The sequence below is a fragment of the Prunus mume genome, linkage group LG1 (assembly GCF_029339155.1).
Source record: "Prunus mume cultivar Tortuosa linkage group LG1, ASM2933915v1, whole genome shotgun sequence".
Lineage (NCBI taxonomy): Eukaryota > Viridiplantae > Streptophyta > Magnoliopsida > Rosales > Rosaceae > Prunus > Prunus mume.
Window position 1 is genome coordinate 24,142,056 of NC_142698.1, and position 17,173 is coordinate 24,159,228.

At 37.5% G+C, this 17,173-nt stretch overlaps 3 protein-coding genes across 4 annotated transcripts; all 3 read right to left on the minus strand.

The window, feature by feature from the left end:
- Nucleotides 1-506: 506 nt before the first annotated feature.
- LOC103321260 (pyruvate decarboxylase 1-like) lies at nucleotides 507-4,240 on the minus strand. 2 transcript variants are annotated; one of them, XM_089044226.1, is made up of 6 exons: nucleotides 3,558-4,240; nucleotides 2,431-2,594; nucleotides 1,644-2,294; nucleotides 1,439-1,568; nucleotides 1,152-1,340; nucleotides 507-921 (listed from the first exon to the last, which is right to left on the minus strand). In XM_089044226.1, exons 1-6 carry the CDS (start codon nucleotides 4,080-4,082, stop codon nucleotides 751-753), a joined length of 1,830 nt encoding a protein of 609 aa, XP_088900352.1. In that variant the 5' UTR covers nucleotides 4,083-4,240; the 3' UTR covers nucleotides 507-750. The 2 variants fall into 2 exon arrangements, with proteins under 2 accessions (XP_088900352.1, XP_008221277.2); XM_008223055.3 differs by having other exon boundaries at nucleotides 1,439-1,556; nucleotides 3,558-4,237.
- A 1,564-nt stretch (nucleotides 4,241-5,804) lies between these two features.
- Nucleotides 5,805-10,522, minus strand: LOC103321250 (potassium transporter 1). Its single transcript, XM_008223043.3, is given in 10 exon segments — nucleotides 5,805-6,271; nucleotides 6,274-6,954; nucleotides 7,034-7,288; nucleotides 7,382-7,496; nucleotides 7,617-7,669; nucleotides 7,762-8,022; nucleotides 8,110-8,160; nucleotides 8,731-8,976; nucleotides 9,280-9,523; nucleotides 10,382-10,522. Coding segments are annotated over 10 exon segments (2,211 nt in total). The 5' UTR covers nucleotides 10,427-10,522; the 3' UTR covers nucleotides 5,805-6,011.
- Nucleotides 10,523-12,883: 2,361 nt separating this feature from the next.
- LOC103321240 (ran-binding protein 1 homolog b-like) lies at nucleotides 12,884-16,318 on the minus strand. Its single transcript, XM_008223032.3, has 4 exons — nucleotides 16,069-16,318; nucleotides 15,787-15,938; nucleotides 15,534-15,659; nucleotides 12,884-13,488 (listed from the first exon to the last, which is right to left on the minus strand). The coding sequence occupies exons 1-4, from the start codon at nucleotides 16,218-16,220 to the stop codon at nucleotides 13,223-13,225; spliced, it is 696 nt and encodes a 231-aa protein (XP_008221254.2). The 5' UTR covers nucleotides 16,221-16,318; the 3' UTR covers nucleotides 12,884-13,222.
- Between the last annotated feature and the right edge of the window lie 855 nt (nucleotides 16,319-17,173).

Genomic DNA, 17,173 nt, shown 5'->3' on the forward strand with positions numbered 1-17,173 from the left:
TACATAAAGGGAAACAGAAAAATCAGATGTGATCATCTGCTTACAAGGTCCCCTTATTGAAAGGCTCTTACAAGTTCCCTTAATTCTGTCTTTCAGAGGCATCTCAGTCTTTGCTGTAGGGATGTTAAAATCATACAGGCTGTTAACATGATGTGGCTTGGAATTAGCAGATTGGGATGTTAATTGGATTGACCAAACTCTAGTCTTGGTGGGTTAGATAGATGTCACATAATTGCCCATTTGGTTTCTTCAGTCAAGCTAGTCAATGTAGCAAAACCTAAATAGTAGTAGCAGCGTAGTGTAAGTAAGCAGAAACTTTTGGGAGTCACTCACACAAGCATGAACGAGTGTTCTAGGTAAATTATTTAAGTATAAAACAAGTTTTAGATCATCGATAAATATACGTCGTCAAATTAAGCGAGTGTGATTAACATTCCTACAAACTCTTTCATCTTGTGAAATCATGAAATGATTTTCGTATTCAAAATCATTCCCACACCTTCAAATTCAACCACTATATCCATAAGCATTAGCAATAGTCATCCACTTCACTACCAAAGTCACACCCACTAAAGAGTTCAAAGCATAGGAATGATTCGAGTGAAGCAGAAAATAACTCATACATAGTCAAAATTAAAAAATTGGGTTCTTTCACAAGTAGAAACAGAAACAGAGGAAATAGTAAAACTACTAAGACATAATTTCGCTCTTATTCTAATTTTTGTTTTAAATCATCCCCAAGGATGGTTTTTATTGAGGATTTGGTAGACGGCTATTGGCAGAAGAGACCCTGGACCCCCATTCAAGCAGCTCTTTGCTTGTGTCATCCTTGTGAACAATCACTTCTATGAAGCACAGGCAGTCTTTCTTCTCCACTGTTGCTGTTGCAATGGCTTCTGTTAGCTCCTCTTCAGTACGAACCTGAGACAAAAATAAACAGAAATGTAATCATGATTTAACATCTCCAATTCAGTATTAGTCTAATAAAGCTATGACAACGTTATTCACACTTCCAATTTTTCATCATGCACTCTATTCCAGAGTGCGTTGAAAACAATTCAATATTGTTTTTAGAGTGTGAAATGACAATAGGAATAGCAACTGCCTAAAGCATATGCGCCTATTCTATAGAATATTTTTGTATCACCAACCTTGGTTGTCCAGCAGTTTCCTTCACCATTGTGGATTGCATCCACCAAACCCGTGTAGTTCCAGTTTTTGATCACATTGTAAGGCCCATCATGGATTTCAACTTCTATGGTGTATCCACCATTGTTGATAAGGAAAATGATGCTCTTTTGTTCACATCGAATCATGGTTGACACATCTTGTGCGGTCACCTGTCACCCAAAATGTCATATATGCAAGCTTTTAGATCAATTCAACAACATTTCTATGAAATCTAAAGTTTGATTAACAATGGTTGAAACGTTCTAACCTGGAAGCTCCCATCACCAATGCAAGCAATGACACGCTTGCTTGGAACTGATTGTGCATACCCAAGAGTTGCACCAACAGACCAACCAATGGAACCATATTGCATCTGGAATTCATACCTGCAACACCAACTTTTTCTCTCTAATGATATTGTCACAATAAAAAGCCTCAAAATGAAATTGATAGGTTCTTTGTTGCATGCTCACCCACATCCTTCTGGCAATTTTAGTTTCTGGCAGTTAAACCAAGAATCTCCAGTCTCAGCAATAACAGCAGTATCAGCTGAAAGAAGCTTCTGAATGTGCTGGAACATAATGTTGACTCTCAAAGGCTCATTAGGTTGGCATTTGACAGGCTGGCCCTCTGGGACGAAGATTCTGTGGTAGTTTTCATAAGCAGTTGTGTTTTTGTTGACCCTTTTTGCAAGTGCTTGAAAAAAGTCCTTCATTAGAACACAGCCAAAAGAAGGGCCATTGCCGATGACCACACGATCGGGCTGCACAATGATTGCCTTCTCCTTTTTGAGAAGGAGAGAGTACCCTACAGAGCTGTAGTCATTGAAGATTGGACCAGCAAACAAGTATGCATCAGCAGACTCCACAATCTCACCACAGTAGGCAGTGCCCACAGCTCCCCAGTATGTCCCTATGTAGTGAGGGTGGGTTTCTGGGAAATGCCCTTTGGCTGATGGCATCACAGAAACTGCATAGCCACTGGCATCTGCAAACTCAACAAAGGCTTCATGGGCCTTTGCCACTCGGAGTTTCGGTCCGCCCACCATCACTGGCTTCACCGCCTTGTTTAAGAAGGCTGCTGCCGCCTCCACAGCAACTTCTAGCCCCATCTTGTTAGTCATTCTGTATCAAGAAATCATCGAATTAGCATAAACAAACATCTCAAACTCAAGCAGCCCTGCTGAGGAAATATTATGTTGGCAGACTGTCAACCAGCCATCTCATAGAAGAAACCATCAAGGATTAACAAAGAAGTTACCTAGGTGAGATAGCAAATTTGATGGGCTCTCTGCTAAAAGTTGGATGTGGAATGCCAGGCATGTTGCAACTAATGCTAATATAGACTGGCTTGCTTTCTTTGAGAGCAGTAGAAATGGCTGTATCAATTTGTTCATGTGCATCTTCCAAGTTATTCACCACAGACTGACATAGCAAATCACACAAACCAGATCAATCACTTGGCTGTATATATTGGCCAAAAATGAAAATATCCGCGATACAGATTTTATCAGGCCTTCAATTTACGGATATTTCAGGGATAAATTGATGTGGTTTTAGGTATCGGGGAAAATCGACAAAAAAAACAGATAATGGCTTACAAACACGGAATTTTGAAGTGAAACTTTCATAGATATTAAGCACATTATCAATGAATGTATTGAACTAATAAAATTCAAAATGTACAAAGTATAAGATATGCATATGATGAAATGTACGTATATATAAAATGCGCAATGAAAATCCTGAAAATGAAATGTACATATGATAAATACAATTGGACTTAACACAGCAAAGACTACATTATTCAAACATAACCCAACCCAACCCATTAATATATAACCCAACATTATATTACAAGAATCAGACTTATTGATAAAGGAAATGAGAGATAGAAGATTATGTGAAAAATAAAATCAAACACACAAGAAACCGATCAACTAGAGAGAGGAGAGGAAGAGTCAAAGATAGCCGAAATGACTTAGCAGAGAAGAAAGGAGAAGCTACTAAGTATTAGAGCTTGGTTTTTGACATTGATTCGGTGGCTGGGACCTATGATTACTTTCAAAACTGAAGACAAATTTATGAGTTATTTGTCAGGTATTGGGAAATATCGGTAAATATCGAGGATATCGGAGGTTATCGGAATATATCTCCGATAAGGGGGAAGAAGGATATATCGGCCGATATTTCATCCTTGATATTGGCAAAAGAACCCAAATCCCAATTTGCCCAAAAAAAACACTACATATTATATGAACCCAAATCCAAATTTCCCAAAAGAAGAAATCTTAATGTCCTTAAAACAAAACATACCTATCATCAGATTGAATCTTCCATTCCATATATTCACGAAATCAAAGGTGTAAAATAAAGAGTTGGGCTTACTTGAAAGCAGGTGACGGTCTGGAAGCAACGGAGTTCTTGGCTAAAATCGGCCAAACCAATGGTGTGGTGAAGAATTCTGTTGGTGCCATAATCATTTGTGTTAGGCCCTCCAACAATACATATGACAGGAAGGTTCTCACTGTAAGCTCCAGCAATGGCATTGAGAACACTAAGCCCACCCACTGTGAAAGTGACAACACAAGCCCCAACCCCACGAGCCCTGGCATAGCCATCAGCAGCATACCCAGCATTGAGCTCGTTGCAGCAGCCAATGTTCGTGAGCCCTGGTTCAGCAATGAGATGGTCAAGAAGGGTAAGGTTAAAATCACCGGGCACAGAGAACACATCTTGAACACCAATCTCCACGAGGCGGCGGGCCAGGTGGCGGCCTAGCGTGGCGTCAGAGGAGGCAATGGTGGAAGGAGGGTGAGAGCCATGGACTGAAGCTGTGCCGTTTTGGGGAGGACAGCCAACATTGTTGTTGGTGGGTTTGCATGAGTCCTGTGAGCCAATGCTGGTGGCCATGGTTATAAAACAGAGAAGAGAGAGCTTTGTAAGTGAAATGGAGAGAAAACAAGATTGGGGTTTTGTTTTTCTAGTGGATCTAGACAACAAAATCAGAGAAAAGATTGGATCTTTGAGAGAATGTTGGAAGGAGGAGAGAGAGTTGGAGGGATTTATATAGGGATGGTTGTAGACGTGAAATAAGGTGGTGTGGTTTCTTGGGGAAGAGGACAAGACTCTTTCGCGTTATGTATGGTAATTGAGTGAGTGCTAAGTATAGGAGAAGGACATCTACAAAAGTGTCCTGTTACAATAATTTTTTTGAATTTCTGTCCTATAATTTTTTGGTATTAACATTCGTTTTTAGTATTGTGAAAATAAATAATTGTTTTACATATATATATATATATATATATATGGTAATATTCTCTTGTTGGCTATCGGACGTAAATACATAATGAGACTGTCAATCTAAATTGTACATCTAAATAAGAATCATATTATGTCGCTCATTGCCGAATCGAGTTATTTCTCGGGCCTCAACTGTTCTTGTATAATATATTTGAGAATAAATGGTGAAATTTGATTATGATATGTGTGTAGAATCTTCATGAATATCACAATTAATTGTAATTACGAGTACATATTTAGGTAATACCTTGGTACCCAATTCATTTCCTTATATTTTTTCTTGACGAATACCCAAGTCATTTTCTAACAGTGTGTTTGGATGAGGAAATTTAAAAATACAAAGAATTTCTTAAATGACAGAAGTTAAAATGACGGAAATTAATGTTATAGAATTTGTAAAGTTTCTTGTTTGGGTGACGGATTTAAAACACGAAATTTAACATTTATTTTTAAAGTTATCTTTTTTAAAAACTCAATCTCTCTTTGGATTTTAGAAATGACGACTTTTAGATAGAATTTAAAGTTTGGATTTATGATCTCCAAATTCCATATTTTTCCCCACGCGGAATTTCTAAATTTCTATGTTTTTTTTATCCAAACACGGGAATTGGTTCATGTCAATTTAGAAATTCTGAGTTTTGTCAAAATCCCAAGTTTATTTCTCTCATCCAAACACACCGTAAAGAAAGTGGAATTTTCTTCCTTAAATCTTTGCAATATCTGAAAACATATTTCCATTAAAATAAAATAAATTAACATTACATTAGTTAGAATTTGTGACAAAACATTTCAATCAAAGCTAATGTAATGTGCTTAAATTCCTATATGGACTCTCAAAATCACACAAATATTGTTTCCATGGTGGTCTAAGTGCGACCTAAGGCTTCCCTCCTTTTGAGTTTTTAGGGAAAGAGAGAGGGAGTTAGACCAATTGGTTAAGCCAGTGTGTCAGTCCTCTTGCAATAACGCTTTGTCGAGGAAGATAGAGTGAGAGGAGAAAAGGTGGTGCCAGTTGATCAGTTCCATGCAGGGAAAGTACAGAAAAGATTTTGCCATAGATAGAGACCACTGATTTCTAAACCATAAGCTGTGCCACCAGTTTTGTACATTTGACAGTTCTTATTCTTTTCAACAGAAATGAGCTTTTTGCTGCTCTGCTCTTAAAAGGCTCATATTGTGTGTCTTCATTCAAACGAGAAGTAAATAACATAGATTTATGCGGCTACAACTGCATTCTATCATAAACAACGTAGATTTTCTTTTCTCCAGAGTGGAAAACATTTTGGCATGGCTTCTCTGCAACTGAGTGTTAAAAGAATCAAGACTTCAAGATGGAGAATCAGAATATACAAAACTTTGTTAGTGTTAGTTCAACTATTTTGTTTATATTAGCTCTAAGATACAGCCATTAACAATGGCTTACTTTCTCTGATACATAGTGTAACATATAAACCTGAAATATCTGCAAGTTTCGAACAAAGCACGAAACGTACTTGATCTTCTGATGGATAGTACCATAGTATGCCTTCGTCCTAGAAGTCAGACATAGTAAATCATACCGACTTCAAACAAAGAGGTGTGAGGCACGTTCAAAACATCAGGCTCTCTACAGTTCTTTCTCAGAAAAGCATAAACAATATCTATAGCAACTTTCTTGAAAAAGGATGATGATTTCTTTGCCTTTGCATGTGAATGTCCAAGAATATAAGTGACACCAGATTCTTTGGCTTCTAATATCCGCAGGGACTCATCCTTAGAAAGAGAAGTTTCCATGTTTTCTTCATCATTCGAGTCAAAAAAGTGTGATCTGGAGCATAACGGGCTTCCGCATCTGCACTAGAGCATCCAGTTATTGGTTTCAAAGGACATTCTTCCTCTGTTTCTACAAACTGCAGTATGCTAGACACCAATATATTCTCAAAATTACAGGTTTCCTGTTGAAGATCCTTGTAACCATACCTCACAATGCACCGGAACATGCCACACTCCTTCGGGCCTACCCTACTAATGAGCAACCTTTCCTTTCCCCTAACGTGGGGTACTTGAACAGATTTGACACAGACGAATATTAGCACCTTATGGAATGCAGGTAGATTAGTTACAAAGTGTCCGAAAACTGGTGGTATCCCGGTCACCAAATTAGCGTAAACAAGTCCAATTCCAGGGACCCGAACCATGCCAAGGCTAGGCCCTAAGCACACTATTCTATTAATTGAGACCATGTTTTCAAAATCAAATTGGTGTTTCATCATTGTTCCATAGTTCCATATGTATGTCACACCCATAAAGATCAGAGACAGCACAACCGGGATCCATCCACCTTCTGGGATCTTGCTGATGGATGCTGAAATGTAAATCAGCTCAATTGATCCAAAGAGCATTAAAAATGCTACTGCATTTAGTATCCTTTTCTTCCAGACAATTATCATTACCAGAGCCATCAAGCAAGTTGTCACAAACATTACAGTGGTGACAGCCAGCCCTACCAAATCCAACAACATGATCAGAGTGCATTCATGAAAATAGTAAGTATACCATAGAGATAGTGCTCAGATTTATACCATATGCATGACCCATCATGTTTGTGTCCCTCAATCCAATTGTCACAGCTAAACAAAGGCACATTAACATCCAATTGACCTCTGGAATGTATATTTGCCCACATATTTTACTTGAGGTATGAACTATCTTCACGTGGGGAAAGCATTTCAGTGCACAGCACTGGCTTATAATGGAGAAGGTAGCTGAAATTACTGCCTGGCTTCCGACCACAGATGCAAAAGTGGCAATTATGAACACTGGCCAAAACACAGCTTCTGCAGCGGCCATATAACAATGGCATAAATACGAAAGATGACAACGAATAATATAAACTATTTGGGTACTATGATAAATTGATAACTTCTTACCTGGTATGGCTTTATAGAAACTTCTCTGAATGTCTTCATGGTGCTTGGAAAGGAATGCAGCCTCACCCATGTATGAAATAACCAGAGAGGGATATACTAGTAATGTGAAGGCCATCTGGGATTCGATGCCAAGTGTTTCAACATTAATATTCAAATAAGATAGAACTAATTTATAGATGCCATTTCAATCATTCAAGGCATCAGAATCTGTAAGTACAACTGACTGAAAAGTTACCTTTATTGAAAGCGGAGAGAAGTGGCCCAAATTAGCAAACATCGCCTCTACACCTGAGATAATATTCCGGAGGAAACTAGTTTCCAGTAGCTCTGTTTAGCAGCAAGTAAACCACAATTACTGCATCAGGAGTTCAAAGAGATACCTGTGATTGAAAGAACAACTCCTGCTAACGAAACCCATCCTTCAACGCCTGTGCTTCTAAGGAACTTCAACATGTAAACTGGAGAAAGTGCATGAAATATACGTTGATTCCAATGAAATATGTTGTATATTCCAATGCCACTAATACACAGAAGCCATGCTGTAATAATCGGAGCAAACATGAAAGCAACTCTGTGTGTTCCATGATGCTGAAGGGAGAAAAGCCCCACTAAGAGGACACATGAAATTATGACAACATAATCTGAGAGGCAGAAAGAGAGAAACCAAACAGAAGTTTAGTGAATAGTGAAGCATGAATGTTGAAAAGGTTACATATTGGTATACTTACTGTCATGGAGTTCTGTGAACTTAAGCTTAATCCCTGAGACTGCTGAAAGAACTGAAAGGAGAAATACAGGAGAATCTCTATTATGTTATGGTCTCTTATTAACAGACAATTTGAGCACTAAAAACTCTAATTAAATTCGATACACTAAAAGACTCTAATTAAATTCGATATGATAGCGAAAGACCACGAGATACTTGTTGGGGTTTGGAAATAAATCATCATATAAATATATGTTACACATAGTCATTTTCCTCTTTCAAACACGTTCTGCCTAACAAATCTCCAAACTGTATATGCCACACTAGTGCAGCATAGTACTTATTTAGCTCTGTCACAATAGGCTACGTACATGTTTTAAATACAGGTAGCATTTAAAAATCAGATTCACCCAAATTCTTTTCATGGACACATATGTATAAAGTGTATTTCTATGTGTCTAACATGTCACAAAAATATCAGAATTTATACCTGTAATCTGAAGGATATGATGCTTATTCACAACCACATAAATATCTTGAGAAGTTAAGATGAGCTAGCCTAGAATTTGAAAATGTCAGGTAATGGAACTTGTACGGGTCAGAATATAAACATCACCACAGAGGATTTGATTACACTAGCCACCTGATATTGCAGGAGTGAGTACACCATCACCAATTGCCATACAGGTTCCAAATAGGACAAAAACCAGTAGCCCTTTGCGAAATCTTGGGTGCTTGTTGAAGAATAATTTCAGAGCTGAACTCTGCCATGTATCTGTGGTTCCTTCTGTAACATACTCAGACAATTTCTCATCTGTGATTTCTTGATTAGGTAGAATGCTTAATCTTGCATGACGGCAGAGAAGGGAGTACAAGGCAAAGGTACCACCTGCACCATATGCACAACATTGGTATTGAGAAACTGTCTTTCTGTCATATCCAAATCTATAAGTCAATACCTTAAAAGCCTATTGCAAAGGTCTATGGCAAAACTAGATGAGATAACGATCAAACAAAAAATTACAAGAAGCTTGAGCTGAACATTTTCTTCTTTTTTTCAGTGTTGAAACCGGTGTTGTATATATGCAATGCTGAAACCAACCATTAGACAGTGATGGGAAGCTTGAGTGATTAGATGAATCCGGTTATTTAGCAATCGGTTAGTACTCAAATGAAAACAACAAAACTGTACCTTCACCATTGTCATCAGCCAACATCACAATGAAAACATATTTGCAGAGAGCAATGAGAGTAAACGTCCAGAAAATAAAGGAAAGCACGCCAAAAATCTCTTCATCATCCTCATGAAGGCTCAACTTTCCAGAGAAGGTCGTCTTGTAAACATAGAGAGGGGATGTACTGAGGTCACCATAAACCACTCCCAGACTTTGATAAGCCAATGTGAGCACAGTTGTATAGGATACCTTCTGCATATTCTGATTCAAGACAACAAACTTTAAACATATATGGACAAGTTCAATAAATCAATGGTTTAGAAAGATCTAAGCAGGTTTGTCAGTACTCAAAGCTAATAAAAGTTCATGAACCCATAGTTCAGCAGCTACATTGAAGAATAAATTTACTTTATTGAGATTTTATGCTCTGTTCTCAATCTTTATTTATCTGGCTGCTTAAATTCTAAGGTAAATCCTATCATTCAATCTACTTTTCCTAGAGAAAAAAAGGAGACGCCTTTCGAAGCAAAAAAATATAAAGTCTGTTGACAAAACTATAAAATATGCACACTCTCTGCAAATTCTTGACATGAAAAATAGATGCCTCTAAATCCCTGTGTTAGTGAAGCAAAACCAACCAACATGTACTTCTTCGGTAATAATTACTGCTTTAGTTATCTTTTCAGAGCCCATTTTTGTTAAAATGGATCCAATTTACCCAGAAACCAGAAATAACAATTTTAAAAACAGGAACCCCTGCTCTCTCTCTCTCTCTCTCTCTCTCTCTCTCTCTCTCTCTCACACACACACACACACAAATGTCCCTGTTCCATAGGAGCTGCATGCTCCAGATGCACATTTCATTTCATATATGCATAAAATCGTTCAAAACCTCACTAAATTTAAAGAGAAGCATTTCACTAAAACCTCTTTGTCCAAGAAACCTTGCAAAATGCATGACATTCATAAGGCTATTAAGCACACAAGAAAATGCAAAAATATTAATAATAACATAGCAATGACATCATAAAACCAAGCAACTAATAATATTGAGAAAAATGTTAACACTGTCATGAAATAATGCAAAGTGCTTAATTATGAGGTGAGAGAGAAGAATACCCGTGGAGATATTCCCTGCTCCATTAATTCTTCAGGCGGATTCATGGTAGAGAGAGAGAGAGAGAGAGAGAGAGAGAGAGATGGACAGAGTGAAACAAGACTGAAGGTGAAGAAAGGCTGAGAAAGAGTTTATATAAGGGGGGGGGGAGAGAGAGAGAGAGAGAATGTAGGAAGTGAGAAGGCAAGTGCTGTGTTGTGCTTCGAAACTCAGGTTGCAAAAGGCATTCAATGCTCTTTTTACCTCTCTTTCAGATTTTTGTAATTTTCAATCCTCCAACTTTGTATTGTACTTATCCCCTTCCCCTCTATTTTAATTTTAACATCTTTATACTATTACATAAATATAAACCCAGAACCCAAAACCCAAAATAAAGAAAAACACAATAAAATAAGCTAATCAGGATTACATATTTAAATCTCAGTTTTATTAACAATGATGTGAAAGTAGGTTGATTGTAGTCAAAGGCATAAACACTTGATTTGACTGACAAATGGGCAGATGGGCATCACTTTCAGAGTGTCATTGTGTGTAGAGATTAAGATTAGGTGGAAAGTCGATTTTCCTAATTTAAATTTTGTTAGTCCATGAAAAGGATGTGAGTTCAGGCAAATTTAAAAGGATTTTCCTTATTTAAATTTTGTTAGTCACAGTGTCACTATCACCCCCCACCCCTGTATCTAAGTTTGACTGATCAAATTAAGCTGGATAGCTAGCTTACCTCTCCTCAATGATACCTACTGCCTTGTAACATATTAAAATATCATGCAAAAAGTGTTCAGAGTTTTCTTCTTCGTTCAACCTATTAGAATGAGAGCAATAGGCACCCCCTCATTTACGGCGCCTAACATGTGGGCAATTCTTATTAGAAGGCGAGCAACAATCCAAACAAAAGCATTTGACGGTGGGTGGAAAAGCCCAAAGCTTTTTTAATCACTGTTGCAAAACTTTCATCCTCTGAGTCTGAGGTGAGGTGGATAGTCTCAACACAACCAAGCCACAAGTAAACACCCGTGGATGCACCATGAGCTAGTACATGGTTTCATAATTGGTATTTGATGCAACGGGCCAATTGGGAAGTTATATTCATTATTGATGTACATTATCTCCCAATAGCATAAGATGCCAAGACATGATGTTACTTATCAAAATAGACTGAAAGAGATTTGATGCGAACCATCTCTCTCTCTCTCTCTCTCTCTCTCTCCAACATCACAAGTAAAATCCAATATTTGGAAGATGATCAGCTCTTCAAGCACAGCCAAAGGTTACATTAGTGGACAAAATGAAATAACATAATTATCCTAGAGCAGCAAATCATAAAGTTGAACTATAACTAAGATATGTCCACCATAACAACCAAATCCTACGACTTGGATCATATTCTTCCCATAATATAAAGGCCAATACAAAATGGGTTCCAGCCATACAACATCTCATTGCATTATGGGCAGAAATGGCTAAATGAATGAATGAATGAATGACTAAGAAGAAGTAAGATTATCTATCTACTCATAGTCTGCATGCCTATCTTGTTTCTTTCTCATAGCATTATTGGATTCCGACCAAACCGTACGTCCTCTTATTGATTTTCCAGTACATACATTGCATGGGATCGAAGAGGGAAAATATTAGAATTCTAAAAACAAGAGAAAAAACAGAGAGAGAGAGAGAGAGCTACAAGCATATGTTAGGTATGCTCTCTACGTCAAGTATTTATAGCTCTCTTAATTCTGTCTATCCCCTCCCCCCTCCCCAACCCTATTTGATTGATTCAATTATGCACGTACAGCCCTTTGGAGATTGGTTGGTCACTTCACTTGGTTTGAAAGGAGACCCACGTACGAGAGAAAAAGCTGATCTAGCATCTTGCAAGAAACTGAGCCATTTGCTCCCCCACATTTGTGCTTCAATGGATTCTAGGGGCACCCATCTTTCACCATCAGCCCCACTACCTTTCCCTTTCCCACGTGCACCAATCTTGATCATCCGGTTTCGTTTCCGATTTTCCATTTCGGTTTGCAAAGGGTTGGACCACCCTACCACTCTTGTTAAGGAGATAAACTTTTATTTCGATTTCTCAATTTGCAAGGGTTAAGACAACATTTCCTCCTACCAGAGAAATCACATGCACCCGTTCTCACCCCTAAACAAGAGAGTGAGAAGGGATATGCACCCACTGCGGCCAAAGCTGCTTTTAAATAAGCACTTCTAGCATCATTTGGATAAGCGCTCAGCCATTAAAAGACCTGGGTTTTTTTTATTTTTTTTTAAAAAGAATGCCAATATGCATATAATAAATACAAAATTAGTGAAATACCCATTCCTAGACATAAAACTACAAATTTTACCTATTCCATTTAATGTACACTTTCAGCAAAAGCTCACTTCCAAACAGGCCCCTAGTTATGGAAATTTACTTGAGCAAAGCGGCAACCTAATGGGCCCGATGATAGGTTGTGATTGGTTAACAGAGGCTAGATTGAACATGGCACATTTCGATATCAGGTAAACAATATCCTTCACAACCATGTTGGCTTCCAAAACAGAACATATGTGACCCAAAATAGCATGGGAAATTCGAGACCCTAAAACAAATCAAGAAATTATATCCAAACAAAAGGTCCTCTGTTTTTATAACAAGTAATTTTCACTGACCTGTAATTTACTCCCAAGTAATCAAATAGGATGGGAAACTCTGGTGACAACAAACCAAACTCATAACAAAACACAATCCTCAACCTTCAAACATGACCCAAAAGTCTGACCAAATTTTGTTGACCAACACGACACCAATTGGACGCAAGAACAGACCCACAGCAAAAACCCCCAACTTTCACTCTTTATGTGTCTTTCTTCTCCTCCTCAGCTGCAGCTGGTACCTTCCCCTCTGCTTTCTCCTCTGCTTTCTCCTCAGCAGGTGCATCTTCTTTGACAGTACCACTCGTAGCTGCAGCAGGTGCCTCTTCCTCAGCTTTCTCCTTGGTCTTTCTCTCTTCAACACTCAAATTCTCGAGAAGCCCAGCAGCCTTTGTAGCATCTTCATTTTCTTCTTCTGTACTTAAGGATTCAGCAACTTCTTGAAACTTTTCCATGAACAATCTGTTATCTGATACAGCAAACAAACAACCAAACTTTAATAACCTACATAGAACATCAACCAAATGTTGAATGTGGCTCTTTGTGATGATGCGTTGACCTAGTAGCACCATGCCATAAATCAAACCATATCTGTCAACTATATTCTTCATACCCTGACTAAGAATTGTAAAGTAAGCAAGGTACTTCAAAGTTCGTTTACACATTTAGCAGAGGATGAAACTGAATCGATAATGCTGTGTACAAAATCACCAACGAAAATGCAGCATGGTTAAAAGACAAATTTAAATCAGAAAATTCAGAAGGTAGACATCCCTCAAACTCTCCATCCCAGCTACCAGAATTTTTTTTTTTGTTATAACATTATAAAATCTAGTGAACAGAAAATAATGATACAGCAAAATGACACATTCAAATCGATACAAATGCTCAACAAAGGAATTCATTTCCTTATTACTCTAGTTTTATTATATTCTTAAGAAAATAATAAAACCTCATGTGTTATAATTGAAATCAACACTCCATATGAAACAGACCTCCTAATTTATGATTTTCACTATATCTTGACAGTAACAATCTTGAAAGGTAGCAGCGACATGCAAAGAGAAACTAAGACCTTGAAGTATCAACAAGTAATAACTTGTAGAAACTCCCAATTCAATTTGCAGAATGTATTATTTCATCCAACAATTTCCACAAAGCCTAACACACCATGACCCAGTACAATTAGGAGAGACGTATTAACTCAAACTAACCTATTATATAAGACTTAATTTGGTCCAACACTGACTTCAGAAGCTATAAATGTCATCCCTCTTCAAAAAGTAGGGCAACATAAGTACAAGGAAGCCAAAAGGTATAAATTCTTAGACAGGTTCAAGATGCAAGTATGGAATGGCAAGGAATTACACACTAGAGCCTAATAAATCCACAAAACATAAATAGAATCTATAAGTTTTGATCTTAATTGATATGTAATTTTTTTTTAAGAAAAAAAAAAGTAGAACAGAATTGGACAGATTGACACAATATACGAAGAAACATAAGGATAAAAAGGAACTTTAAATATATGATTAACCCATGCAAATTCAGTAAAAGACTCTTGCCTCGCATATGACAAGGAAAAAAAAACCAACATTCATGCAAAAGGGTTAAACCTCACACGTTCGAAAGAAAATGCCTTCAAAATTATAACACACACTAGAACCTAAACATCAATAACAACAACATTCTTTCAAATTAATATAATGATAAAAATATGGGGTTATGATAGGTTGTGTTGAGTAAAAGTTTAAATTTTATGTTCACGTAATGCAGTAAATGATTGAGTACAATGGGCATCAATAATGCAGTTCTCTGCAGTCAACAACTGCATAATGCAAAAATCAGGAAGCTTATTCCAAAATATTCAAACTCAACCATAAATCCAGACGGAACATGGATCACATGATCCTTAAATCTAAGATGACTCTACGGAGCCCAATTTTACAAACAAATGCCATAAAAATCAACAAAGACAAAGTGTATGCTCCAACCAAACAAAACAAAGTGTATGCATATAAATCAACAATCTGAGACATTTCAGAAGTTCTAGTGCTTCAACAAGAAAATTTTGATTCATGTTGCAAAAAATTTCATGGAAACTGGATAATCAGCTCAAGATAGTTGGTATGGGCTCTATTAGTAAGTCCAGGATTGTATGCAATTTACATTCTAGAAAAGAGGTTGAGATGAAAAAGAGGTCCATTAGTTTTCTTGCTGATGAAATGCAATTAGATTTAATTCTTCAAGTACGATTGAAAATTTATTAACTCTTCATGGACAAACGTAATTAGAAGGATTTAAAAATGTATTAAATTAGGAATAGCATGAGGTCGTCTCGTACAGTAATGTCCTAGTTTGTCCATGAAATCATAGCAACAGACTTGCATATTTACATAAAACAGATGTAATAGAAAGTACCAAGTGTACACTGTATATGACAGCATCTAACGGCAAGTTCAATGCAAGAATTGATTACGAAAAGATCAAGTGGATCAAATAAATTAAACTCACTCTCAATTGAAGCGAATCTAATGCAGAAAAGCTCCTCCTTCAATTCCCCATCAGCAAAATCAGTTGCGTGCCAAACAGATGACTTCTCATTACCGGCATGCTCCTGAACTGTCATCTTCGGTAGAACTACAAGGAACAATAGCACAAAGCACACAAAAAAATTCCAAAATTCAAAACACTAAACCCAAACAATCATAACAATGAATAAATAGTGTACGTGTATTTAGTATTTCTGACTATGATAGAGACTAACCGAGGTGATTGGCGCAGATCTTTAGGGTTTTGGACTGTCGCATAACAAGGCGGACCTTGCCAGTCTTTTTGTGCTTAAGAAGCTTGACAGTACCAGCACCTCGCTCTTTCCATTGGTTACCGTCTTTATCGAATCGGTATAGCTTCGCTTTCCTAAGAACAAACCAGAGAACACACAAACAGAGAGAGTGAGTTCGCAAATCAAACAAAACCCTAGGTTTTTGCAGATCACAGAAAAACCCTAGCATTCGATGAAAAAATAATCGGAGCAAGAGAAACGTACAGATCGAGGATGGCGTCTTCGTCTTCCTCACCGGTGGTGACGGCGACCTCCTCGAGCCTAACGATCGGAGCGACCTGAGCTCCGGTGTCCTCGTCGTCGCCGGCGAGTGGGGCCTCCTCGTCTTCTCTGTGCTCGGCATCGGCGCTCGACATCTTTAGAGAGAGAGCAGAAGTGGAGTAGATAGTAGAGAGAGAGAGAGAGAGAGAGAGAGAGAGGAGAAATGAAAGAGAAAATTAGGGGACGAAGGGCTCTGGTCTACAAAAGTATCAAGGATTTCAGGGTTAGATGGTTTTTATAGTGGTTGCAGGAGTGAGTGATCTTAGCGTGGGCGTGAGCGTGAGGTTTACACTCAAAAGACGTACGCGATTCAAAATGAGATAACGCCAAGGCCCAAAGCCCTAAACTCGAGTCTCTTCTTCTTTCTTTTTTAATTGTTTTTTCTTTCTCATAAATTTTTCCTCATTTAGAATTGCTAGTTTGCCCGTTTAGTATTACTTATTTGGAGTGATAAGTGATTTTAAAAAATTTTGAGAAACTCAACCCGTTTGGTAAACTATGAGAAAATCACTTATTGTTAAAAATTGTTGTGAGAGAAAGCTATAAAGCATTAATGCTTTCATTTTTGATTATATGAATCAATTTAAAAGGTTTAATGATTATGCAATCATTTTTCAGTTATATGAATCTTACAACACACTTTTAACAAAAAATTTACAAACACCAAACTGCTTTCTCTCATAGAATCGACAACAATTATTTTCACTAAATACCAAACTAGCCCTTAATTTGGTATTGCTGTGCTTTTAAAAAAAAACTATTTCTGCTGTGTTGTGGGAATAAACAGCCGTGAAGTGAAGCAACTAATCGAGAATAGGAGTTGGGAAAGAATTTGATTAATCAAGTTAAAGGGAAAAAATAAAGAAATTATTGTATACGGGATTTTTTTTTTGACAGTGTGTGACTGATGCTAGAACTACTCATCACTCATTAGATATCAAGTCAAATTCTCTCAAATTCTTAGAAAAAGAAGATTGCAGAAGTCATGTTGGTGTATGTGGAAAATACATTGTTGTTGTTGTGGAAGCTGGTAGCTCCAATGATTAAG

Coding starts and splice junctions, on each gene's coding strand:
- LOC103321260 (XM_089044226.1), bottom strand. CDS start 4,082: ATGGCCACCAGCATTGGCTCACAGGACTCATGCAAACCCACCAACAAC. Junction 2,595..3,557: donor AGACCGTCACCTGCTTTCAA/GTAAGCCCAACT, acceptor TTGCTATGTCAG/TCTGTGGTGAATAACTTGGA. Junction 1,341..1,438: donor TTGGTGATGGGAGCTTCCAG/GTTAGAACGTTT, acceptor TTTGGGTGACAG/GTGACCGCACAAGATGTGTC.
- LOC103321240 (XM_008223032.3), bottom strand. CDS start 16,220: ATGTCGAGCGCCGATGCCGAGCACAGAGAAGACGAGGAGGCCCCACTC. Junction 15,660..15,786: donor GATCTGCGCCAATCACCTCG/GTTAGTCTCTAT, acceptor TGTTCCTTGTAG/TTCTACCGAAGATGACAGTT. Junction 13,489..15,533: donor TAGATTCGCTTCAATTGAGA/GTGAGTTTAATT, acceptor TTGCTGTATCAG/ATAACAGATTGTTCATGGAA.